General features: G+C 35.4%; 3 protein-coding genes across 3 annotated transcripts; all 3 read left to right on the forward strand.

Moving 5' to 3' along the window:
• Positions 1–19,215: 19,215 nt before the first annotated feature.
• On the forward strand, positions 19,216–20,807 carry LOC141672341 (uncharacterized). Its single transcript, XM_074478916.1, has 5 exons — positions 19,216–19,348; positions 19,471–19,525; positions 19,644–20,050; positions 20,139–20,409; positions 20,535–20,807. Exons 1-5 carry the CDS (start codon positions 19,343–19,345, stop codon positions 20,552–20,554), a joined length of 759 nt encoding a protein of 252 aa, XP_074335017.1. The 5' UTR covers positions 19,216–19,342; the 3' UTR covers positions 20,555–20,807.
• A 1,290-nt stretch (positions 20,808–22,097) lies between these two features.
• Positions 22,098–25,681, forward strand: LOC141672580 (uncharacterized). Its single transcript, XM_074479214.1, has 8 exons — positions 22,098–22,331; positions 23,647–23,727; positions 23,815–23,903; positions 24,094–24,168; positions 24,368–24,480; positions 24,575–24,820; positions 24,908–24,979; positions 25,280–25,681. The coding sequence occupies exons 1-8, from the start codon at positions 22,209–22,211 to the stop codon at positions 25,333–25,335; spliced, it is 855 nt and encodes a 284-aa protein (XP_074335315.1). The 5' UTR covers positions 22,098–22,208; the 3' UTR covers positions 25,336–25,681.
• Positions 25,682–25,952: 271 nt separating this feature from the next.
• On the forward strand, positions 25,953–26,711 carry LOC141673106 (putative F-box protein At3g10240). The gene has a single exon (XM_074479840.1). The coding sequence runs from the start codon at positions 25,953–25,955 to the stop codon at positions 26,709–26,711; it is 759 nt and encodes a 252-aa protein (XP_074335941.1).
• Positions 26,712–27,827: the final 1,116 nt, after the last annotated feature.

Below are 27,827 nucleotides of genomic sequence, written 5' to 3' on the forward strand. Positions count from 1 at the left end.
AAGTCATATTTAAAACCAAAACCAAAACCATTACACTAAGGTCGAAAGGCCATAACCATCCACCATGCTCATACAACACATAAAAGCATTTTAAACACATAATCTGATCTTAACATGTCATATTATCCATGATCTACTCATAAAAAAAATATGACAAAAATCAGAAAAATCAGAATCAAATCAGAAAAACAAGAATCACTGTTTACGGGCAGTAAACGACGTCAAACACCTTACAGACGAGTCGTTGATAGCTTTAACTATCAGTTTTGTTCAGACGCTCATTTACCTATGGAATAGAGTATCCGTTTGCGTAAATCGGACACCAGACCCAGATTTCAGCAAATCTGCAGCAGCCAATTCAGAATCTGTATCTAATATGATTCTCATAATTATAACAAACATAAATCATGTATATATCAGTATATATACAGATTACATAATCATCTTATGATTATACAACTCACATGAATATCATATATTCAAAACCATACATATATAAGCATATTATATCAACATCAAATCATGGCGAATCACGTACATGCTCATATATCGAAAACAGTTAAACACATAAACGAATTAAAAACTTTTCGCAAGTAGCTCTGATGCCATTGAAGGGTTTTTAGCACATAAACGCAACGAAAACGTAAATTTAAATCTTAAAAAAAACCGAAACCCTCCGCAGGATCCATGCGAAAAAATAATATTTAATTCGTAGTTCAGTATGTTTACCTTAAGAAGCTTTACGTTAATGGAAAGATGGAGATCTTTAATAGCGATCCAAGAACGATGAACGGAGATCCCTAGCAGCTGCTCCTCAATTGTGAAGCACTCCTCCGGTATCCACCAAGAGTACAATGTGATGGAGGAGGAAGAGGTTGAGAAAATTAGTTGTCTCCCTCTTGTTCTACTTTAGAATAGGGTTAATTATTTGGGGTTGAGTCAAATAGGATTTATAATAGTGTATTTATAGGAAAAAATTCAGCTAAAAATTTTCTCATAAAATATTATTATTATTAACCCTTTAATTGATTATTCTTATTAACCAATTAACTAATAATTGAAACACCTTTTAATCATTAATCCCTTTTCTAAACACTTTAGAAAAATTATTCTCTCACTTGATTTAATTTCTAAAATTAAATTCTTAATCAATAATATTAAGAACTTTTCTTAATTAATTTTATAATTAATCAAATCTCATTTAATCAATTATTAAATTTGCTAATTAATTATTTATTTCACAAATATATAATTACCAGCCATTATTAATTAATTCCTCCACCATTAAATCATTCTCTTTTATGGTGTGACCCTGTAGGTTCAATATTAAGCCGGTAGTAGAAATAAATAATAATAAAACTATTTTATCATTATTTATATAAATTCTCTAATTTATTAAATATGATTAATTAATTAATCATATTTATTCTACATCGTGAGAGATACTTCTCAGCATATCGCGACTATCCAGATAATACGAATTCACTGCTTAGAATACCAAGAACCTATTCAGTGAATAGTTACCGTACAATTAATTCCTTCCACCCTGCAATGTCACGATTAAATACAAGGCATGGAATTTGTGTCAAGCCTATCTTATTTAATCATTTGCTTTCCCATTCACTATGCTTAGTTCTATTTAATGCAAATTAGAAACTCCTTTCTAATTTCATTCACTCTGGCCAGAGATTCCTGAACTAGCATAAGTGGATCAGCATTGAACATTCTCTTCCTTCACTGGACGGGGTAGATCCTTTATTGATCATACACTATCTTCGTGTAAAAATTCTTATACCCAGTAGAGCCCTTATAATTGTCCCTGAAGACTAAGAACTAAACCAAAGCATAGTTCAGTGTACACAAGATGACTATGATGACCTCAAGTCTAAGGATACTTGTACAACTATCACTATGTGAACAACTACTGACCCGTGAGTGAACTCCATCAGTTATTCAGCTGTGTGAGTCATGTTCAGTGAACTTATTCTATAATAAGCACCTACATACTAGCTATAGTGTCACCACACAAATGTCTATGAGAACAGACATCCTTCATAATGAAGCAAGCATAGTATGTACCGATCTTTGCGGATTACTAATTACCAGTTAGTAATCCCACGACCAGGAAATACTTAAGTTTAAAGTTATCATCTTTTAGGTCTCATTATTATGATCTCATCATAATCCATAAAAAGCTTTACTCTAAACTATGGTATATCTTATTTAAACACTTAAATATATAAAGCCCGCAATAAAACCAAAACAAGTCTTTTATTAATATCAATGAAATCAAAACAGATTACATAAAAGTTATTCCTAAATCATCATACATGATTGGACTTAGGACACATCTCTTTCAAGTTAACCCTTCTTGCTGCCTAACAAAATCAATTTCTACACTGAAATACAGAAATGGCAATGGTTTCAAATCTGCCATGGTGCCTTATTAGCACCAACTTCTGACTTCTGAGCCTTTTTAGAACTTTGTTTAAAGGTTGTACCACCAACTTGACTATTTCCCTTTTTGACCCTTCTTGTAACTTCCAAACCTTTAAGGGTGATGAACTCTTTCTGCTGAGCTTGACCATATTTACCCCCTTTTTGCAATTTATTTGGATTTATTCTTATATTTGATTGTTGTTGGTCCTGACCAAATTCTGGTTCTTGACCATGTCCAAATTGTTGTCTCTGGGCTTGTCCACTTTGTTGCACTTGGGCTTGTCCACTATCTTGATCCCGGGCCTCTACATTTTGGTTGACATAGGCCTGCTCAGATTGGTGCTCCTGGGATCGGCCATTTTGGGGCTCATTTGGTACTGCTTTCTGGATATATATAATATATATTCAACCAACACAAATTAATGCAATCAATATACATACCGGGACCACAAAATAGCATACATACTTGGCCCACAAAATAGCATACATACTAGACCCATTAAATAAATATACATACAAGCCTTATACCTTGACTTTACAAATTATGGCATTATGGCCTTCTTTTCCACATTTTTCATACCTTACTTTAGTCTTTCCCACCTTCAATTGGATCATTTCTGCTTCAGCTTTTTTCACTTCATCAGATTTCTACATGGTCCAAAATAAACACCATAGTTATATATGTACTGGCAAAAAAAATAAAATTTCAAATTTTTGTGAAGTTATCCTAACTTCACAGCTCCTCCAATTATGTCCAGCAGCTTTACAGTATGTGCAATGGACTTGTGTGTTTTGCCTCTTAAGTTTTGTGGGATCAGCAGAAATGTCATTCCTCTTATTTCTTTTCTTTTTAGGTCTTCCGGTTGGAGTTTTGACATTGGGTGGTAGAGGCATTGGCTCCACTGCATCTTCCCAAAACTCAGGTCCAACTATAGGCTCTAGAGTGTGATTGTATAACTGGAAAAAGAATAAAAATTAGTAAGAGACATAACCTTGGACAATTAATAAAGGAAACATAAACCTAGACATGTACCTTCATGTAACTGTCTTTCTTGTACCAATTACTGATGTACATTTCCCAAGGATCACTTCTGAGAGCTATACAAGCACATGCATGGTAGCAAGGGATTCCAATCAAATCCCATTTTCTACATGTGCATACTCTCTTGCCTAAATCCACCACAAGCTCATGGCCTCCATCACTGTTGTCACAGTATATGATGATCCTCCAGACCATGTGACAACATAATTTCCAGCCCACTGAACATCCCTATCATGATATTTGGTTAAATATTTATAGTGTCACAAGTTCTTTATGAAATTAATATTAAATTTTCACAAATGTTTAGGCTCACTTACTTATTTAGTTTTTTCCGTGCACTAAGACATATCACCAGTTCTGTATCCTTCATCTTGTCCCTTCTTATCTGAATTCTTTTCATCACAACAATATGTATTTGTCTGAACATTGTGGGAATAGGTAAATCCCTAAATTTTCTGATGCTTGAATTGAAAACCTCACAGTTATTGTTAACAAACATATCACTTGAGGATGTTGTCCTGAATTCTGATCTGGACCACTGTGCAACTGGCTTTTGAATGAGCCATTCAAAACATTTAGGTGACACCTAACATGTAACAAGCATTAAAAGGGTAGTTAGTTTGGTGCATTAATGATAGAAACCCTATTTATAATATTTAAACTTACTACCTCTTTCATTTTAGTCATATGCAAGTTGAATTCCCATTTAGTACTTGCCCTAGCAGCCTTCCACATCAACTGTCTTAATGCAACACCTTTAAATTCCTTATGCAAATTCTGATAAAGATGCATTACACAAAATTTGTGTTCAGCATGAGGCACAACTGCTTCAAGAGCATTTATCAATCCCTAATTAAAATAAGAGAATATAAAGGTTACGCATGCATGATTCTTTCCTATAAAGGTTAGGCATGCATGAAATATTAACAAATAAAAACTAGATGAACTAAGAATACCTTATGTCTGTCTGAGATAAAGGTCCACTCTCAATCAATCAAAATTCTTATGTCTTGACATAAGAATTGTAGAAACCAAGTCCATAAATCTGTGTTTTCAGCCTCCACTACACACCAAGCAATTGGAGACATACCTTCATTAGCATCCACACCAACAGCTGCTAGAAGTTAACCACCAAAAGGTCCCTTCAAATGGCAACCATCAAGACCCACCAATTTTCTACAGTTCTCAGTAAATGCCTTCTTAAGGGGCCCTAAACAGGCATAAAGTCTCATGAACCTACCCCTATCTGCCCTTGGTTCAGGATCCTCAGTCAAGATTTTAGTTGTGCTCTCAGGAATCACTCTCCTCACTTCATGTGCATACTTCCATATCTGTGAATATTGTTCAGCATGAGTCCCATTTATTTTAACTAGAGCCCTTGCTTTTGCTCTGTAGGTAGTATGCTTACTGATATTACATTTAAGATCATTGACAATCTTCTTATGAAATGCATGAATGGGCCAAGAGGGGTTCATCCTTATTTCTATCTCATAATAAGCTGCCAGCCAAGTAGAGTTGATTTATTTCTGATTAAAAGTAGGCGTGCAGGTGTGCTCTCCAAAAAAGGTCTTAATTTGGTAGGTAGAAGTTCTTCCCATTAGAGATGCATAGATTTTCCAATTACAAGGGTTCTCACAAACATACTTAACTTTTTTACCAAAGTTTCTAACATTACTAATTGGCCTCCTCTCAAGTATAACATGTTTCTTCACTACAACCCTAAATGTCCTTGCATCTTTGAAACACATCCCTAACTCAAAAATAGGATTAGGCATTGTTTCCTCATTATACACAGGATATGTAATTTCTTCCTCATCATCAGTTGAATTGGCTGCCATTCTTTCTTCCTCACTATCATAATATTGACTAGAGTGGTCACTAAGTTCTACACCAACTTCACCATAAAATTTATCATCATTTCTACAAAAATTCTCATCTGGATTAATGACAAACTGCAGATCATCACCATTATCATCTTTGTTTGAATTATCAGAAAAAAAACTCTCATCAGAACTGTCATCTTCCTCAACCACATATGTACTATCATCTTCATCATTTTCACTCTCATACCCATAATACTCTCTCATTTCTTCTTCCTGTTTAATCTCAGTTTATGTATTGTTCGGGAAATCAAAATCCATAAAATGTGGTTCTGGTTGACTAAATTGGAAGGGTTCAGGTGGAGGTGCAGATTGCCTAGAACTACCCTCAATAAAGTCTTGTGTACTCAAGTCTGGTTGTGAACTGCTCAATGGTGGTATAGTGGTAGCAAATATATCTACATACCTAGACTTCACTAAAGCACACATATTCATTAGCTCATCATCACTATCCAACTGAAAGCACCCCTATCCATTGTTGTGCCTGATAGTCTATACCAAAAGTTATAATACCCCCCATTTCCCCAGCTTCCTTCATCATTGTATTTAAATCTAAGAGGCTTAATTCATCAACATTGCAAAAATCAAAATAATCTACACTACCACCAACATATAATTTAGGATCAGTCTTTGTCTTCCCACCATGGTGTAATTTGATTGTAAAATTATTAGGATCTGGAAAATAAAAAATAGTATAATATGAACTAACAGATTAAGCTACTTCTATAACTAAATAATTACCAAAATTATATCAATACACATAATAGGCAAAAAATTTACAAAAACCCTAAAATCACTACCTTTTACAGTCACATATTATATGAAATTGAGCATAGGGAACACATATACCAATATAAATATACAACCATATTAATAACAACTACAAAATTGGCAAAACCCCTAATTTTTGTTACCACAATAGTAACCCCAAATCACATGCAAATGGGTTCTAGGAATACCTTAGTATTGTGGATGTTCGTCTGGATCGTATATCTTCGCATCTTCCTTCAACCTCATAAACCAGCTCATCTTCGATTAATCAACAACAAATACGCAGCTGCGATTAGGGTTCTTGATCAGCTGAAAGCACCTTGCTACTGGAAAGGGTTTTGGAATTGGAAGGAAACGTAATATTTTGTGTAATATATCAGTGACAGTCAATTGACAAGTTTACCCCTCAATTCCAAATGACGTTATGATCGAACTAACGGAAAGAGCCCGAAGCCATTACGTTGGTTGTTTAAAAAATAATTTAGCCATCAAACTGGGACAAATAAAAATTTAGCCCCTCCCGTGTAAAAAAATTAATCTTTAGGTATGAACAGTGCAATTAAGTCGTCACTGAAATTAGCATATACGGTTCATTACACTTTTTATGTTTATTTTTTTTTCCTTTACACTAATTTTTTGCCTCAAATTAGAGAAAATATAAAAATTACTTCCATTTAAAATTTGTTTATGATTTTATTATATTTTGAAAATGCTTGCAAAAATAAGGTTTTGCGATTTTGTTATTTTTTTACAAAATGCTTGCAAAAATAAGGTTTTTCAACCAAAAATATCCACATATGCAATTTATTTATAAGTTTTTTTTAAAAAAACTGATTTTTTTATTAAGTTTGAAATTGCATTTTAGCTTGCATTTGGGAAAAAAAATCGTATTATTATAAAAATAAAAATTACAAAAGTCACATTTTCTAAGGTAATATTTTTTTGAAGAAAATCGTGTTTTTATAAAAAATATTAAACAAATAAATTTTTCAAAACCCCTCTTTGAATGATAATAGATGTGCCGACCCAACAAATGTTTAAACCTAGAAAAATGTCCACTTATAAATATATTTATTAATTATTTGAGGCCAAGATACCCAAACAACAAGATTTAAGTATTTTTCAATGACTCGAACCCCTTGTTTAACCTAACAAAATCCAATAACAAACCAAACATGGGGTTATCGATAACGCTAGTTTGAGATGGAGATCGTTATTGTAATATCCGCTCCTATGATGTTTTAGACCCATACTCGTCCTTTTTTTGAAGTTTTAATTATTTGACCTCGTTTAGTTAGCTGTAACTCAACACAATAACTTCGAGTTTCTTGAGTTCAGAGTTTTTATATTTTCGGATCTACTAAGTTAAGAGCTCAGATTTTATAATAAAATTCAGTTTTTGGATTCAAAATCTCTAGGTTAACAACATATTAAAATTTGGTGTTCTTCCGAGATATTTCAATTTTGAGTTTTTCGTTTTGTTCTATTTGAGTCATTATTTGTGCGTTTAATTGTCTCACTTTATGCGATGTGTCTCGATTTATGCGATGTGGTAGTTGTGTTGAAATGAATTTAACGTCATATTGGAAGATCCGAATATCTCACATCAACAACACTTTTGGTAGGTCTGTAGCTGGTGTCCAACATATAAATCGTCGGGTGCGTTCGGAACGATGGTGATAATCGCATGTGATCATCTCTCACAAATATTGAGGTCTCTAAACTCAATTGGTGCAACTAAGTATTTTGAAAATTGCAATATCCATGATATTAATGTGAGGATCAATTGTAAAACTACTTTTTTCAGGGAAGATGCAGGCTGGATTGCTCGGGGAAACCGTTATCTTTATTTTTAATTTTCATAATATTTGTATTCAGCTAGTTAAGCAATCCGAAAATATGACGGCTAACTAATTTAAATCGCTTATTTATTTTTCAATGTAGTTGCATGATCAGTAGGGGGTTTATCCCGATTGAGTCTCTTTCAAATTATTAATGAAATAAGTTTTAAATTTGGGAAAAAATAATATTTTACAAAATAATCTCATATTAGTTTTGTAAATAATTATCATCATGATAGGTAAGCATGAAAAAAATTGATTCGGTTCGGATTTGGATACTCAAATTTGGATTTTGATTGGTCCATGACCTAAAATTAAGGCTCAGAAAAATATCAAGTTAAAATTGAAACAATTAGAAATTAGTTTGAATCAAAACGATAGAAAGCTGAAACCGAAACTTATTTAAAGGTTTCGATTTTAGTTATACGTTCCAAACAAATTAAAAAAACTAAATGAAGCGATTGTTCCGTGATATTATAATATGAACAACAATATATATTATACATTATATTTGATATTGAATCAAACTGAACCAATATATATATATATATATATATATAATATAAATTTTAGAATTAGTAAATATATTCAAAATTTACAAATAGTAGTTTCGTGTTATTGTAAAAATATAATGCCTTAATTATAGAACCGGCACACAAATCTAATCGTGTTAACATTTTGAGTACGCGACACGAAAATAAACGAATATGAATGTCCACGATTGAAATTTTGTGATGAATTCATATTTTTCCTCAAGTACACAGTACACGATATAACACGAGTTACACAAAATAAATATAATTATAATATATTTATACATGATTTTATAAAAATGTATGTAAATATATATTTTCTATAATTTATAATAAAACTGTCTAAAAATCTTATAACTTATATAGTTATTTATATATGCTTATACTCAATTTTACCTAAAGATAACACCATACAATACAAAAGTATACATGAACAAGGAAGTATATAAATGACAAGGTACCTGACCCAAAATACACGAGAAACCAACTCTAAAGAGAATACTGAGTACTTTCATAACATTTATGCACTTAGTCATCAAATTAGCATGTCAGCTAACTATTTTCTGTTGATCTACTTATATTACCAGGACATGTTAGTTACAAAATTTCAAACTGCGAAGTAGTGAATTTATGCTCATGACAATTTTAGCTATAGGGTCTTCATTTAAGAAATTGTTTTCATTCGCATTTCTGGGAACGCTCAAACACATTTATGTTAAAGTTACTACTAACAAATGTTGTACAATCTATGCAGAAATAAACCAATATGTGTATGTGTGAACAAAATGAACAAACAGAGTAACAGAAAAAAAAAGGAGAGAAGGATATAATCTGAGTCCAATTCAGAACTGTCTCCTTAAAGCTTATTAGCCCTCACCGTCGTGTGCGAGTGAAAAGCCTCCCAGTTTAATAACGGATTGCAGTGATGTAAAAAAACACTCTCAGCGAGCTTGAAAGAGAGCAAGAAATTATCACCGGAGGAGAGAGATGTAGGGTTTTGTGTTTAAAGGCAAATGTGTTTTTTTGGTGTGTCTAACCCTAATGCCCTAGAGTTGTTTATATAGGCGTAGATAGACTTGTAAGCTACTCTTTTCCATAATTAAATATCATTAATTATGGAATCGGTGTAATACTTGCAAGCTACTCTATTCCATAAATAATATGAAACAGAATCAGATTAAATATATCAAGACATACACCATATTAATTAATCTGAAACAAAATCAAATTAATTTATGCCATAATATTTGAGACAAATTCTAGTGGAAAATAATAATTTCCATCATTAAGAGAATATCATCGTATCTCACACATCTTTTAGTCATAATGCTCAAAATATGACTTACCAATATGGGACTTATACCCATATTTTCCAACAATCCCCACATGGGTGAGATTGGTGATCTTAGTAGCACACACCAGACAGACAGACTAAAAGACACAAGGTTTGACTTGGTGATAATTTCTTCGATCAGATATAGCATACGATAGGTAGAGAATGCTTCTTGAACCTTCGCTCGAGTAAGCATACCGACTTTACTGGTAGACAGTATATGTGCTTGTCCTTGAACTGTTCGACCGTTTGTGTAAACGATGATATACTTATCACTATATCTTTTCTGACTCGTTCAGCTCTCATGGGTATGTCCATTTTGGCCATGAAACATCGTCCTGGTTCTGCAGGAGTTTCTAAAGAATTGTGTCTCGCAATTCTCCTTTGAAGCGGCCCTACTTCTCTCCCACATAGATGATCTTTTTCATATAGAGTAACCCGCGTTTACTCAACTGAATTCCATGTATTCAACATTTTGAACTCCATGTATGCACCGAAAGATCATTAAAAGCTCATAAGCTTAACCTCGTACCTTACGGGTCTCACTATTTCTCATCATAGGAACAGGCCAGGGTTACCCCCACAGTGATTTGGTCATCATGATTTAGTTGTCCCATTGAACCAAGTTCTTGGGATCTCCAGTCAGCAATGGTTGGGTGTCCACCATGTTATCGTTATGCAATAGGCTTAAGGCCCATCCCTCTCGATGATTTCTCAACCACTTCTCTTGATAACCCTTTGGTTAGCGGATCCGCGATATTATCATTTGACGATATATAGTCGATTGTAATAATTCCAGTTGAGATTAATTATCTAATGGAACTATGTCATCGTCTTATATGATGGTACTTTCCATTATACATCGTGTTCTGTGCTCTGCCAATAGCGGATTGACTATCACAATGTATCCCTATTGCAGTCACATGCTTTGGCCATCTTGGAATATCCTTCAGAAACTGGCATAGATATTCAGCCTCTTCAGCGCATTTATCTAGTGCCACGAACTCAGCTTCCATCGTGGAATGAGTTATCATCGTTTGCTTGGAGGATTTCCATGATACTGCCGCTTCGGCTAGTGTAAATACGTAGCCACTCGTAGACTTTAGTGCCTTCTTGCTAGATATCCAGTTTGCGTCAGTATATCCCTCTAACACTGTTGGATATCTGCCATAGTGCAGTCTATAGTCTCGAGTTCCCCTCAAATACCTCAGTACTTTTATGTTTGCTTTCCATTGATCAGCTCCCGGATTACTCATGAATCTACTCAACATTCTATTTGAGTATGCAATGTCTAGTCTTGTAAAACTCATAAGGTACATCAGACTTCCGATTAATCTCGAGTATTCCACTTGGGAGACTCCTACACCTTTATTCTTGGATAGATGTAAAGTCATATCCACAGGTGTCCTAATTTTCTCAAAGTCATCCTTAAGAAACTTTTTTAGGATCTTGTCAACGTAATGAGGTTGACTTAGTGCGAGACCCTCTGATGTTCTAGAAATTTGAATTCCTAGAATAACATTTCCTTAGTAGATTTGATCACTTTATCATTGTTTCCGGCAATAAGTAGATCATCTACATACAATGTCATCATGACATAATCGCTGTCATTTTTCTTGACATGGCTTTTCTCATTTTCCATGTAATAGACACAATTATCACATTCATTGATTTTGAAGCCATTTTCCAGCACGATCTCATCAATTTTTTTATGCCATTTCATAGGCACTTGCTTTAGACCATATAGCGATTTCACTAATTTACAGACTTTTCTCTCTTGTCCAGGGACAACAAACCCTTCAGGTTGTTCCATATAGATTTCCTCATCTATATCCCCATTTAGAAAAGCTGTTTTCACATCCATCTGATGTACTGTTAGATTTTGCATTGCAGCGATAGAAAACATCATCATTATGATGTTATTCTCGTTACAGGAGAATATGTATCGAAGTAATCAAGGCCTTTATGTCACTTGTATCCTTTGATTACAAGTCTGGCCTTATACTTATCAATAGTGCCATCGGTTTTCAACTTTTTCTTGAACACCCACTTTCTACCTAATGGTTTACAACCGATTGGAAAATCTACTATTTCCCAAGTACGATTCTACATGATCGAATCAACTTCGTTCTTGATGACCTCTTTCCGTATGGGCCCATCCGGTGAGGTAACCGCTTTCTTATAGGTTTTCGGATCACCTTATTCGAGCAAATAGGTCATAAAATCAGACCCATAGGATTTCTCCGTACATTGCCTTTTGCTCCTTCTCACAACCCCCACATTTCCGTCTTCACTCTCTTCACTCTCATTATTATCATCTATAGACTCATGAGTTCGTTTAGACGTCGTAAGTTATTCGTTTCTTGGATTACATAGAAATGTTGTCTCAAAGAATGAGGTGTTTCTTGATTCCATAATGGTAATCTTTTGAATATCAGGAATCTTAGATTCATGAATGAGAAACCGATATGCAGTGCTATGTGGAGGATGTCCGATGAAAATACAATCCACAGTCTTTGGACCAATCTTCACCTTTTTAGTTGTAGGGATTAGTACCTTTGCAAGGCACCCCCACACTTTCAAGTGTTGATAACTTGGTTTCTTCTTCTTCCATAATTCATAAGGACTTACATCCTTATTCTTGCGCATCGTAATATTTAAGATAGTATTTGCGCTTAAGATGGCTTCCCCCCACATCGACTGCGGAAGTCCAGAGCTTAACAACATCGCATTCATCATCTCTTTAAGAGTGCGATTCTTCCTCTTAGCCACACCATTTGATTGAGGGGAGTATGGTGCAGTGACCTCATGGATTATACCATGTTGTGAACATAATTCCCCAAAGGGTTCAACATATTCACCTCCACGATCACTTCATATTGTTTTGATTTTCTCAGATTGTTGTGTCTCAACTTCTTCTTTATATTTTTTAAATTTATCTATAGCTTCGTCTTTGCTTTTCAGCAAATATATATAGCAGTATTTTATACAGTCATCTATGAATGTAATAAAATACTTGTTTCCTCCTCTTATTGGAGCGAATTTTAAATCACATATATCGCTATGTATTAGGTCTAGCACTTTGGTGTTTCTTTCCACACATTTAAATGATGATCTCGTTAATTTTGCCTCAACACAAGTATGACACTTACGTTTTAAATCATTGTTAATTTTGGTATGTATTCTTTTACACTTAACCTTCGTAAAGTGTAGTAATAAAAAAGTCCTAATCTAGCATGTAATAAATTAGGAGACTCAAGTAAGTAAGCAGAAGAATTCTTCATTTCATTATCGTCCTTAATGGACATAACATTGAGCTTAAAAAGCCCATCGGTTACATAACCCTTACCTACAAACATACCACTCTTAGACAAAACAACTTTATTTGACTCTATTACAATGCGAAAGCCATGCTTATTCAACATAGAAACATACACCAGGTTCTTGCGAATTTCAGGCACAAAAAACACATTCTTCAAAGTTAGATTCTTTCCAGAGGTCATCTTCAGAATCATTGTGCCTTCTCCTTCAATCGTAGAAGTTGCAGAGTTCCCCATGTAGAGCTTCTCACCAGTATTAGAAACTTTGAGGCTAGAGAAAATCGCCTTGTCCGAGCAAACATGCCTTGTAGCTCCAGTATCAATCCACCATTCCCTTGGATTTTAGTCAACGAGGTTTAGTTCAGAGATTGTAGCACATAGGTCTATATCACCTATCTCCTTGGACACATTATCAATCATGTTTGCTTCCTTCTTCTTGATGGGCTTCTTGCAATCGGAAGACATATGCCCCATTTTATCACAGTTGAAGCACTTTCCTTGAAACTTTGACGGCTTCGAAATTCCTCCTTTGTGAGCTAGCTTCCCCCCTTTCCCAAAATTGTTCTTATTGGGCTTGGAGCTCTGGTGCTCCACCACGTTTGCCTTTTCAGTGGCAACATTAGTTTTCCTCTCAGATCCTCTGTTGTCTTCTTCGATACGAAGTCTAACGATAAGATCCTCCATAGACATCTTCTTACGCTTGTGTTTAAGGTAGTTCTTGAAATCTTTCTAACTAGACGGAAACTTTTCAATAACAGCAGCAACTTGGAAGGACTCACTTATGACCATCCCCACAACATGGATATCATGAATGATCACTTGTAGTTCTTGCACCTGACTGACCATAGTCTTAGAATCCGCCATCTTGTAATCAAAAAAGCGACCAACGATCCTCGATTTTATACTTATGGTCAAGTGATTCCCATAAGACCTTAGATGTTGTTTTCGAGTAGTATACGTTATACAATAAATCAGCCAAACAGTTTAGCACATAGTTCCGAAAGATATAGTCGGCGTGCTTCCAGACATCCGCAATATACACAGACTGCATATCACTCTCAGCAGTGAGAAATGGTACTTCCTCCTTGAGATATCGATACAGGTTTAGAGTGGTCAGATAAAATAGCATCTTTTGCTGCCAGCGCTTGAAGTTCGATCCATTGAACTTCTCAGGTTTCTCAGCGTGTGCAGCAGGCACAACAGGATGAGTAGGCGCTACAGGATGCGTAGGCGCAACAGATGGGACAGTCGTAACAGGTGTCTGTACACCAGTATTCTGTCCAAGAGGCACTCGGAACTGTCCAACGACAGTATATCCCCAAGGCGTTCTTCCCGAAGGCACATGTCCAACCGGCGGCTGACCCCCATTAGGTACCAGTACCTGTGCATTAGGGTTTAGCGGCGGTTGGTGATCCCCATCAGATGTTATAATCTGTGCGTTGGGATTAGAGATGCAAAAAAAGCCCATTGGGCCGGGCTTTATCCGGGCTTTAAAAAGCCTGATTTTTTTTAAAACGGATCGGGCCGGGCTTTTTTAAAAATCGGGTCGGGCCGGGCTTCCTCAGAAATATAAGGCCCGTTTTAGGCCCGCGGGCCGGGTCGGATCGAGCCGAACCGGACTTTATCCGGGCTTCTTATTTATATATTAAAAAATATTTTAATATTTTATAACTCGAATTATGAGTAGTTTAAATACCGGAGAAAACAATATCTTGATATATCAGATAGAGTAGTTCAGACACCGAAATAAATAATTGTTTCTAATATTATGATATATTATTTTAAAAATCATAAAAAGTATTGTATATTTTCAAATTTTATATAAAAAATTGGTTTTTTAATCGGGATTTTCAAAAAGCCCGGGCTTTTATCCGGGCCGAACCGGGCTTTTCTCCGGGCTTTTTTCGATCCGGGCATTTATAAATCCGGGCTTTTCGGGTTTCGAGTCGGGCCGAATTTTCGAGAAAAAGGAGGCACATTTAACGCCCGCGGGCCGGGCCAAACCGGGCTGGGCTTTTTTCCGGATCGGATCGGATTTCGGGCTTCGGATTTTTTGAACATCTCTAGTTGGGATCAACCACGTCGTTACCAGTCATATTGTTCACGTTCTCCATTAGTCTGTTAAACAAAAACACGCACGACATATTTGTCAAAGTTACTACTAACAAATGTTGTACAATCTATGCATAAACAAACCAATGTGTATGTGTGTGTGTGAACAAAATGAACAAACAGAGTAACAGAAAAAAGAGGAGAGAATGATATAATGTGAGTCCAATACAGAACTGTCTCCTTAAAGCTTATTATCCCTCACCGTCGTGTGCGAGTGAAAAGCCTCCCAGTATAAAACAGATTGCAGTGATGTAGAACAACACTCTTAGCGAGCTTGAAACAAAGAAAGAAATTATTACCGGAGGAGAGAGAGGTAGAGTTTTGTGTTTAAAGGCGAATGTGTTTTTTTTTGCGTGTCTAACCCTAACGCCCTAGAGGTATTTATATAGGTGTAGATAGACTTGTGCGCTATTCTCTTCCATAATTAAATATCATTAATTATAGAATTGGTGTAATACTTGCAAGTTACTCTATTACATAAATAATCTGAAACAGAATCAGATTAAATATATCAAGACATACACCATATCAATTAATCTGAAACAAAATCAAATTAATTTATGCCATAATATTTGAGCCAAATTCTAGTGAAAAATAATAATTTTCATCATTAAGAGAATATCATCGTATATCACACATCTTTTAGTCATAATGCTCAAAATATGACTTAACAATATGGGACTTATACCCATATTTTCCAACAACAAACACATTCTTGAAATATCTTCTGCCCTGGGAAGCAATGATATGGATTGCGGGTGTGCGATTCGTAATATGGGGATACAAGAATTTAACAAATATAATAATATGGGGATACATGTGCAAGGGACAAGTGAAGAATAAATAAAAAATTCATATATATTTCATGTTAAAAATAATAAAATGTACTTAGAAAATAAAAAATTATATGAAAAATGAATCAAATACATCATTTATTAATTTAAAACACATAAACATTACTAACATCTTTTACTTTATGCAAAAATATATACGATAATCAATACTTTAATATTATAAAATAATCCGCGTGTCCAATTTACGTGCATTCGAGTATCCGATACGGAAATTCAGCATGCGACCCAATTATCCTCGCTTCTTAGCTTCTGCCATGAGTCGACAGAGCTGCAGAGCAACTATATTGTAATTTGTAACATGTAACATTGATCTTTATAGACTACACTCTACACAGACTGATTTCATTTTTACATTTAAGGATCATTTTTATTTTAGTAACGTGTCCTCCATATATATAACAGAACCGAAAATCGAAATAAAAAACGGAACTGCACCAGTTAAAAACCGAACCGAATAAAATCGAGCGAATAATGGATGAAGTAAATCAGCACCTACCAAATCAACTACCTGTAAAATCTTGCCATGTAATGTTGATTCTTACTTGAGTTTAGCCTCAAATTTTGAATTACTTATGCTTGTATAAACCATTACATTTCTGTTGTTGCTAATTTCTTAAAACAAACTATATTGATGTATTCTAAACTCAGTGTGCCAAATGTGCAAACTAACCCAAATGTACTTGACAAAATGCTCCGAGTTGGAAGTTCCAATAATTGAGGTTGAAGATTTCTTGTGTAGAGCAATATTTCCCTTAAAACAGAGACAATCTCCATAGCTAGCGCTCTCTTTATGATTGGCCAATACCCAACTGCCACAATGACACTACGTCGAACCCAAGCCTCTAGGGTGGTGGTGGAGGACACGTCATTTATACCTAAGATACGTCAACAAAGTGTTGGTGCAGTGGCTGAGCACGTGTCTTCCTTGCAGGAGGTCAAGAGTACTTCGAATCCTGGGTGTGTGCATGTGTGATTAATTATAAAAAAAAAAGAGCCTCTAGGTGGATGGTGCTGTGACATGTCAGGTACTTTCTAAATCTATTGCAGACATGTTGGTAAGGAAAGATCTGGGAAAGCTTAAACACATGCATGTATGAAAAATTGAAGATTAACAAAGTTCAGTCATACAGCTGCATTGTACAAGTAAAATGGTGATGTAAATCTAAGCAGTAATGATACAAAACAGCTCTTCTCCCTTGTTTACCTACCAAGCTACCTGTATCTTAGGTATATCTGACTGTCTTCCATACATCTTATCCTTCCCGTACCCTACTTTGTTTAAAAACATTTCATATGTAACACGAGAACGCATTTTACTTGTCACCGTAAAACATAAATTATGTCAACATTTGTGAATACTGATCTGCAAACAAATTGCAAGTGGTTTCTTTGTCAAATTAAGAGCGGCCAACTGCCACTCGTGCATTGTGCATTTGTGTCACAATAGGAAGCACTCCATGAAATGGTCCCTGAATTGATGCAAATTTGCATCTGATAACGTGTAATGTGTTCATGCATGTACCTTAATCGGTTCACATTAGGCCAGCCATCAGCATCTGTGATACCTATTGTTATGAACTTGTCGGAATCTTTAATGTATACCAGAACAATGTATCTAGCATCAATAATGCCCTTTGGTATTGACGCATTAAAGTTTTCCTTTTGGCCAGCTGCACATTTGATGTGCACTGAATTAATAGTTTGTGACAATTCTGCAGTACGTTTCTACAGTTTTCGCCTCTCAAGTCGCTGCTAAAACATTCTGTATCATGCAGATGGTCCCTGGCGGTTCTCCTGTCTGTGTGCACATTTGTATACTAGAATATTCCATGGTTTAATCAGGATAGCAACTTTAAGGAGTGCAATTTACCTTAATTTAGTGTTTTTGACTGAGAAAGTAAGCGGTGCCCTGAGATTCAATGGTATCACCTTGTTTCTGTCATTGGCTCATTGCCTATTTCGTTTGGCCGGAAGAGGGTAGTTGTTAGCTACTTCTAAGCGTAGTTTTGAATGCATACTCTACATGAGGTGTAAACCGTTAAGTGTATCCATTTGACGCCTCTATTACTACCCTGCACATCTTTCAGAAGGTTGATCCTGCTGATCCTGCACATGTCTTTTGGGAGGTTGATCAGGGCCACTCTAAAATCTTTAAGACTCTGGGGTCATTTGATACTTGTTCACTTTAAAAGATATGAAAACAGCATTTATGCTAATTAGGTAGATGGTGTTGTTACATCCGCCACTGTCTGCACTGACACCACGTCGATGGCCTAAGTCTCTAGGTGGATGGTGTTGTTCCACATCACCTATGTTCTAAAACTATTGCAGACATGTTGGTCAAAAAAGATCTGGGAAAGCTCAAAAACATGCATGCATGAAATTCAACAATGTCCAGTAATACAACTACATTTTACTAGTAAAACTGTGATGTAAGTAGTAATAAGACAAATCATCTCTTTCCCTTATTCACCTACCAAGGTACTTGCAGAATATTCTTCATCAGTCTTCTTTTAGTCCTTAGATATCTCCTGCTGACATGAATCAACAGAGCTGCTGAACAGCTATATTCAAACATGTACTTAACATATATGGACTGATTGCATCTTAGGCATATACTATGTGTCCTACCTACATCTTATCCTTCCCGAACCCTACTTGAACAAACACATATGATTTGTAACACGAGAACACATTTTACATGTACACTGTAAAACATGAATCTTGTTATTTCGTTAATCAATAATTTGGTGTTAATGCTGATCTGCAAACAACTTGCAATTGTTCTTTTTGTCATACAAGAAAGGACAAAGGCCATTCATGTTTTCTGTATGTGTGTCACAACAGGAAGCACTCCATGAAATGGCCTATGAATTGATGCCAACATTACTCTCGAGCACGATAACCGTACAGTTGTCTGGTTTATGCATGTTCCACATATGCTGAATTCACTATCCTGCAACATTTGATTACGCGCTAAATTCTAAATGCAAATCTGCAGATAAATCAGAAGGTAGCCCCACTTACTGCCTGGTTGTCTCGCCATCTTCCGTAGGTTTAGTCAAGTATTGGCTCATTGTCTTATCATACAAAAGGACAGATAGCTTATATAAGTACCCTTATTCAGACAAAGAATAAATCTACACACAGACATCACAGATAGATCTTATATTTGCTGTGCATTTGACCACTACATCCCTGCAGTAAATTGCATAACATGCAGGTAAGTTAGCTTTCACACTTCACAATAGTTGCATATGAAGCATTTTTCCACACACATTCACTCATGATTTATGATTCATATATTTGTATGACGTTTACGAGGCGATTTTTGATATAAAACAGATCATTCAGTGGCTCCTAAGGATGGCAGATGAACCAACAAAGGAGAGCTTGTGTGGTAAGTCAAAACTATCGCAATTTGTTGAACTATTTTGCATGGCCTAATGGGACGTGAATACATGATCAGATTGCAGAAATTTCCAAAAAGTTTAATTTTCGGGTTTTTAATATTTCAGCAAAAACACAAGAAGTGTTGCCAAATCAGCTGGAGGCTAAACAAAGACAGAAAAGAGTAAGAAGAATCAGTCTGGGTTGCGAGAACTTTACTTTGTTCACTATACTAAGAAGAAGGGACATTTCAAAGACTTGCTTTTACAATACTCTCAATCTAAGAAGAGTCGATACAACGGAGCTGAAGAAGAGTAACAACAAAGGACTAGAGGTAGCCACTAATCATGTCAAAAATACCAAGGTTCTGCCTCTTGATGATGCATTATCATCTCGAAACCAACGTGGCAATGAGCAACAGGGAGATCAGAAAGCTAAGGGTGAAAAAACTAAAACTTTTTCGAAAATGAAGGAGCTTGTGAGATGGGCTGCTGCTTCTAAATCCAAGAAAGAAGAAAAGTACATCAGTCGAAAGGTAAATACAAAGAACAGCTTAGTTTTATCAATTTATAAGTTCTTGTTAAAAATGTATTGGATCATTTAAGCACATTATTATGTTTCAGGCTCCACAATCTCGAGCAATAAAATCGATACCAGATGATGGCAAACGAAGTAGTGAGTCCTCAAAGATAAGCTCCAGATGGGATACTGAAAGTTGTTCCACAACTTCCTCTGTTTACTCTGCACTTTCATCAGCTTCTTCTAAAAGGATTATTGTTGATCAGACCAAGAACATACATCATTGCTCGAACTCGACTCGTGTTCTTGATAATAATCACAGTACTACTGCTACAACTACTAAATCAGGAAACTGGATCACTACAGACTCTGAATGTAAGTCCTTTTACTCTCCCCAAGTGCTACTTATACTCGAAATAAAAGTCGTTTTAATTTTTGACACGTATTTTACGAAGTTAGAGTGCACATGTTATTCATATTTTGTTTTCTGCTTGTGACAGTTGTGGTGCTGGAGCTCTAAAGACTAGAGACCCTGAAAGGACTTTTTGATGTCAAGTAACCGGTCGTTCTAAAAATTTAGGGTGGTGGAAGAAGGCCGCAACATGATCTGCAATAGACATTTTGAGTGCATAGTTAGATAGTTAGAGTTATCAAAGAAATGTTTACACAAGTAATGTTCTTGTTGATAATATGGTTAAAAAATAGCATGTGATGTGTTTTATTGTATTAAATGTTAGTCTGTAGTACCAATATATTGAAAATGCAGTGTTTATATATTAGGGTACATGCAAAAACACTTTAAATTATGGTCAAGAAGATAAGAACCAAGAAAAAGAGATCAAGTAGGTACACAATTATAGAAGTCAGGTCCACAAATATTTAAAAATATTTGATCGATCTGACAAATTATCGATAAAATTATTCAATTTTTAAAAAATGAACAATAAATTATAAATCGATAACTTAACTGTTTAATTATAATTTTTTTGGCCAAGTAATTAATTCGGGAACTATTTTATGAAAAAGATGCAATGGTTAAATAATAAAACCCAGGCCCATTTTAAACTTACCTTGTTTTAGGTTTCAGAAGTCCGGCCCATAGTTTCGTTAACAAATTTGTTTTTACAAACATATAATAAATTCATATTTGTAATATTTGAAGGGCCCACATTCTTGAATTTATTTTTCCTTTCCGCGGAAGGAGAATATCTTTCGAAAGGAAAAAGGCCTGTCTGCGTAAAATATCCGTGGAAAAGAATTTTTTTTACTTAAATTTGGACCCATCTAAAAATTCTCAGACATGTTAAATAAGATTTATATAACACTAGGGTGTAAACGAGTCGAATTGTTTGTGAGTTACTCGAGATTGACTTGTAAAAAATTCGAATTCGACTCGAAAGTAATCGAGCCGAGCTCGCGCTCGAGTTTTTCGAATTTTTAATCGAGCCGAGCCCGAGCTTCAAATTATTAGGCTCGTGAGCCTTATCGAGCCTATATTATTTTTATTATTTTTATTATAAATATATTATATAAATATTTAATATTTTTTATTTATTATTAGTTTTTATCAAGACGAACTCGAGTCGAACCGATCATATTTCGAAATTTTGCTGATATTTAGTGAATTAATTCGAGTTTTCGAGTCGAATTCGAGCCTACCGAACCTTTTATGAGCCGAATTTCGAACTTGAAATTAAAGACTCGGTCGAGTTCGAGCTCGAGCCCGAGTCCGAACTATTTTAATCGAGTTCGAGCCGAGTTTCGCAGTATTCGACTGATAGTGTAACTGATTTTTTTATGTGTTTTTTTAATAACACTTAGATGTTAGGTATTAGCACCCATTTCAAAATTACACACTTCAATTTTCTATAAAAGAATCTGAAATTTCGAAAAACACAAAAAGAATTCAGGTACGCCAATGGACATAGCCTGTATCCAAAAAGCCCAAAAATAACTCCCCAAGCCCATTTAACAAAATATAAGCCCAACCCATAATATCCAAGAGGGAGCTGAACAGCCCAACTACACAAAAATATACTTACACATATACATACACATCAGTAAAATCCCCATCAACACACAATATAACCTTCATTACACACACTGTGAAAAAGGGTTTAGTCTAAATTTTCATGTTCTAAAGCTTGAAAGATTTTAGGGTTTATCTTGAAAAAATGGAAAAGTATCAAAAAGTGCAGAAACCAAGGGCTCAAACAGCCTTTAATGAAAATGAAATGAGGATCACTTCTGTAGGGTTGCTTGGAAATTATGTTAATTATGCTACTGTTCTTTTTCAGGTTCACAATAAAACCCCCTTTTTGTTAGAATTTTTTTGATGGCCTAATGGGTTTTTTTTTGGTTTTAAAAAAAAATCATTTTTGGGGTTTTGAAGGGGTTTTTGATTTGGGGTTTATGTTATGATTTGTGGGTTTAATGGGTTTTGTTTGTATGTTTATGATTGTTTATGTATGTTGCTGTTTTCGTGTTTTCATGTTTTCATGGGTTCTTGAATTGTTGGTTTAATGTGTGTAATTTGTTTGTTTGGAGTACATTTCTGTGTTTGTTAGTTAGGCAAATTGTAAATGCATGATAGATTGATGATGATCATGATGTGGTGTATTTTGTGTGTGGTTTTGGACATGCATGACGATTTTCGTGTTTTATTTTTTTAGTTTTCGGGTGATGTATGTTGTGGTTTTGATTAATGAGAACTGTGCAACTATGGAATAATGAAGAAATACTAGTATTGCAATAAAGATGTATTGAAATGCCACCGTTTAAGAAAATTACAGAAGTTTCTATATGGAATGATACGTGTTTGTTTTTTTTAAAAAAAAATCCCGGATACGTGTTATGCGATCTCCATTCTGGATATGCTTATCTTCCAATTACACATTTGGAAGATGATGCGCATTATGAGATTGCAGATCCCATGTGGTAAACTAAGGGTGGGCCCTTTCATTTGTGGTGTTCGGATCGAGTTTTTGAGAAAATGCTGTAAGAAGGGCCTGGCACCCTGTTAAATGTTTAGTTCCCTGCGGTAGTTAATACTAAGTTCCTCTGATTTCACATACTCTTTACATTGGAAACTTGAGATGTTTAGAAACGTTAGCTCGAGTACTTGTTAGATGTAGTTTATATTTAGATTTTGGGAGCTGCAGGATTTGAAGTAGTTTCATTGTTGATATGTTATAACATAGCTTCTAGCGGAAGGGGCTACTTATAATGGTATTGGTCTTGCTCTGTAAAAATTAAGCAACAACATTATTTTGTATTATTGATGATAAACCATTTTTTTGTTAAATGATGAATTATATTTTTTAAGAGATGTCCTCTTGAAATGTGCACTATATGTCTTTGCGAAATGGTGCACTATAGTTTACCACTCTTTCAAAGTGCTCTGTTTTAGTAAAGTAGTGAGTAGTTTTCACTTGGCAAGATATCTTATTAAAATTCAATTTACTTGAATTGTCTTTTATTACGTAATGGTTACTTAATACTATGAAAGCACTTAAAGTTGAATCGTGTTTAGCCATTAAAAGACAATGGATGACTTTGACACTATATCTTTGCTACAATATTATAGTATGTTGTAATATGTGATATATGCAGGAGAAAAGTGGAAGGGAAATTGTTCTTAAAGGAATGGGACAGGCCATAAGTAAGACGGTTACTATAGCCGAGATTCTTAAGGTTAGTTTCTGCATAAATAGATGAATTTTCGTCTCCTAAATGAATTTCACTTGCATAAGCGTCATTCCTTTTAATTTGTTTTGACAGAGGAGGATTCCTGAGTTGCATCAAGATACTGTTATTGAATCGGTAAGCATACTGGATGTATGGGAGCCTATTGAAGACGGTCTTCTGCCGTAAGTATTTGAACAGTGTATTCACTTATTGTATCATCTTTCAAATTTTCCATAACAATATCCTTGCATCATCTTTAAAGTTTTTCGTAACAAAAATCTTTTTCAAATGAAGGTCACTACTACCTGAATTCTTTTCTTTGATATATTGCAGTTAATCTTAAGAATTTGTTGTATTGATGTTAACCTGCAGTGTGGAGACAAGTCGCCAAGTCTCAGCTATCACTATCACCCTGTCAACTGAGGAGTTGGACAAGAATTCTGCAGGGTAATTCAAATGACCTTAATCTGCATTCTATTAAACCAGCAAAGATGAATAAATCAACGTACTAAGCATTGCTCTTTATGATGCTTTCAAAATCTTAAAAAAATACGTGTCAGATATGGATGCTGTAAGCAGCTCTCATGTCTGGGTTGTTTGCCTTACCATTTGGTGGAATGCTACTGCTGATTTTGTGTATTTGTAGGTATCAAGCTCCAACTTATGTGGAACAATCAAGGCCACGGCAGAATTATCAACAACAACGATCTCAGCAACAACCTCGGCAAGCACGGACCGGTTACAATGTTGTCAGTGAAGGTAAATCTCAAATTCTTGTTCAGGGAAAGTAGAAACTATTATTCTTAATAAATGTACTTTTATATACTGAAGCCTTTGCTGCTTGAACTTTTAGATGCATATGGGCACGGTCGAGTGCCTGGTAGAGGGAGAGGGCGGGGATGGAACAGAGGTGGGTACAGAAACTATGAAGGAAACTATCCAGGGAATTATCAAGGTGGCTATCAGGGTAGTTATTATGGTGGCTACCAGGGGAATTATCCAGGGGGCTACCCGGGTAATTATCCAGGGAGCTACCAGGGGAATTATCCAGGGAGCTACCAGGGGAATTATCCAGGGAACTACCAGGGAAATTATCAAGGTATGCTCTTTATATTTCTCACGAAAACAGCTTTAATATCTGCTTATAACAAAATAAAAGAATCACTCCGTTGCTCATTTTAAACAGAAAATGGTGGATATTCAAACCGGGGCCAAGGCAGGGCTCGTGGCCCTCGTTCAGGAGGTTATAGCTATCGCGGTCAGTGTACCATTCTTTGTCGATAGTTTAAATTTCATTTGTCATGCTTCATTTTATCTTCATTCCTGGAGATTTAAGTTTTTAATTCCTCTTATGACTTGAAAGTATTACTGGACTTTGTATGAACACTACAATTTAAAATTTGTGCACGCACTCGCTGTACATAAACACACTCAATGCCTAGTACTAGTAGTAATTATTTTTAAGCATGTTCAACGATGTATATGTTTTTGTTGATCCATTGCAAACAAATTTATACGTAGACCAGTACCATGTTTAATTACTGCTGTCTTTTAACAGGGACTGGATACGGAAGAGGCAGGGGCCGAGGTGGTGGCAGGGGGTCGCAATATTGAAACGATGGATGATTAGCTTAGAGATGGTTACAAGAAGGAATGATCCAACAACTTGATATGCCTATTTTACTATACCTGTTAGCCTTGGCTTAGCCGTTCTGTTTTGGAATCTGTTATGATAGATTAAGAGCTTGAAGTTGTTTATTTTACTTTGTCCAAGGTTATTTTGCACTACATGGTATGCACTGTCAAATTTGCCCTTGTGTGTGCATGTCTAGGACCTTTTGATTTATCTTTAAAGTATATAAAACCATAATGTCAAGTTTAAGGACCCAGTTTACTCCTTTTACGTGCTTCATGCTTATATATGATTTTGGATCCCAGTATTGATTATTATATTCTTATATTATCTCCATGAACAGCCTCATTGATCTTATATTGTGCATAAGAATGTTGGGTGCTCAGGACTATCTTCCAAAGCATTGTAGTCTTGTACAGTAATGTTTTGTTGCCTGTAGTTGTGTAGATTACATAGTATTTTTTATTATATAAATATAAAAAATATAAAAAATCTCAAAAATTATTATGGGCCTAAATAAGTTAATCTTTGTTAGCCCATAACTGATTAAATAGGTCCTTAACATTAGAGGCACACGCAGCAGCCTTATATGAATAGGATGGTTAATGATTATGATTGTCTAATCCCAATTAGAATGGAGTTGTCTGGTGCAAAAAAGATTAGAAGCTCTTCCGTGACTAAGGAGCTACCGGAAGAATTAATCCGAACGGAGATATTGGCACGGCTTCCACTTAAATCATTGGCGCGCTTCAAATCAGTTTGTAAGTTATGGCTCTCTGTATTGTCTTCTGATCCTCAATTCATTAAAGAACTAGATCGTCGAAATCCTGATGACTATGACTGCATCGTAGCTAATAATTCAGACCATATCGTTATTCTCTCCCGTTACAGAGAGATATTTACCCTCCATGGGGATCACTTATACAAGTTGATCGGTTCTGCCAATGGCTTAGTTTGTGTCACTCGCGGTAAGAAAGTGTCCTTATGGAACCCCGCAATTTTTCAATGTAAAGAATTTGATCTTCCACCACTTTGTTATTTGGGTATGGATAAAATTGGATTTGGTTTTTATCCTGTTAGTAATGATTACAAGGTGGTAGTCTTGTGTAAATCGTATTCTTTGTCGAATCTGAATTGTGTTGTTTACTCTTCTAGCTCCGGTACATGGATTGCTCAGAGTCAGCCTGGTTATGAGATTGTTATGAGTAAGTTTACGAGATCACTCACTCCAACTACTATGGTAAAAGATTGTCCTTACTGGACATGTTCTACTAGAGATAAGAACATAACATCTCTGGCTACACTCAAGTTTGATGCTACAAGTTCAAGTTGTTGGCTGAGTTTTCCTGTGATGTAAGTATGTAACTAGTGAACGCGACAAGGCGTTCACATTCGTGAACATGAAGGATCTTCTTGCTTTAATGGTATGTGAACCATGTCCAACTACTAAACTCGACGTGTATTCATTGGATGAGGAGAAGGGATGTCGTCGCGGTGTTTGTAGTAAGATGTACAGTTTCGGACCATTTGAATGGTGTATTGTGCACCCGAAACAGGGTTTCAAGTATGGAGACGAGATCGTATTCTATAAACTAGGTATTATTTACAGATACAATCACAAAACGAAACACGAAGTATACGACATGAATAAATAATATAGTTAAATATTAATAACGAATATATGTATATTTATAATAAATATATGCAACTTTATTTTTTAAAATAATCCTTGATTTTATAATATTGTATATACATGTGATCAAGTTATATATATTCATATATTTTGTAAAGTTTTCACCAAAAAATCTTATATTGTTTTTTTTTGAACACAAAAGGAAGATTTTATTGCTGCAAAATAGAATCATACAATAATATTTCCAACACACTAGGTTGAGGAGACAAGAAATCATTGGAGCTATTAACCAAACAGGGAACCCTAACTAGTAAATGGGCAAGCTTATTGGCTTACTTCTTAACAAACTTGATGAAAATATCAGGCCTAGAACGAAGAATGGCGATGCTTTCCTCTAGAATGAACCCAACTTCAAGGCAATACTCTGTCCTCTTATTCAATGCTGTCACAGTAAGCAATGAATCACATTCAACTTCCACTTCAGTCACCGGCAGAGATGGGATCCATTTTAGAGCTTCTAAAACCCCCCACGCCTCAGCTTCAAACACTGGCACCTCACCAGCACATCTTGCATTTCTAACTTTCATAAACGAGCCACGATGGTATCTTAAAATCATACCAACAGAGAATGAAGATGTCCCTGAAAACACAGATGCATCTACATTCAACTTTAGCTTACCTTCCTCGGGAGTAATCCATCGAGTTGTACTCCTACCTGCACAATGAACGCCAATGGCCATTCTTCCCAACCTGCGTTTTCTTGTTTCCTGCCACTCTTATATGTATTTCATACTACAATCTACTGCAAGTTGAGCTGAGATTACCTTATTCTCCCACACT

This window comes from Apium graveolens, chromosome 7 (genome assembly GCF_009905375.1).
Source record: "Apium graveolens cultivar Ventura chromosome 7, ASM990537v1, whole genome shotgun sequence".
NCBI classification, from domain to species: domain Eukaryota; kingdom Viridiplantae; phylum Streptophyta; class Magnoliopsida; order Apiales; family Apiaceae; genus Apium; species Apium graveolens.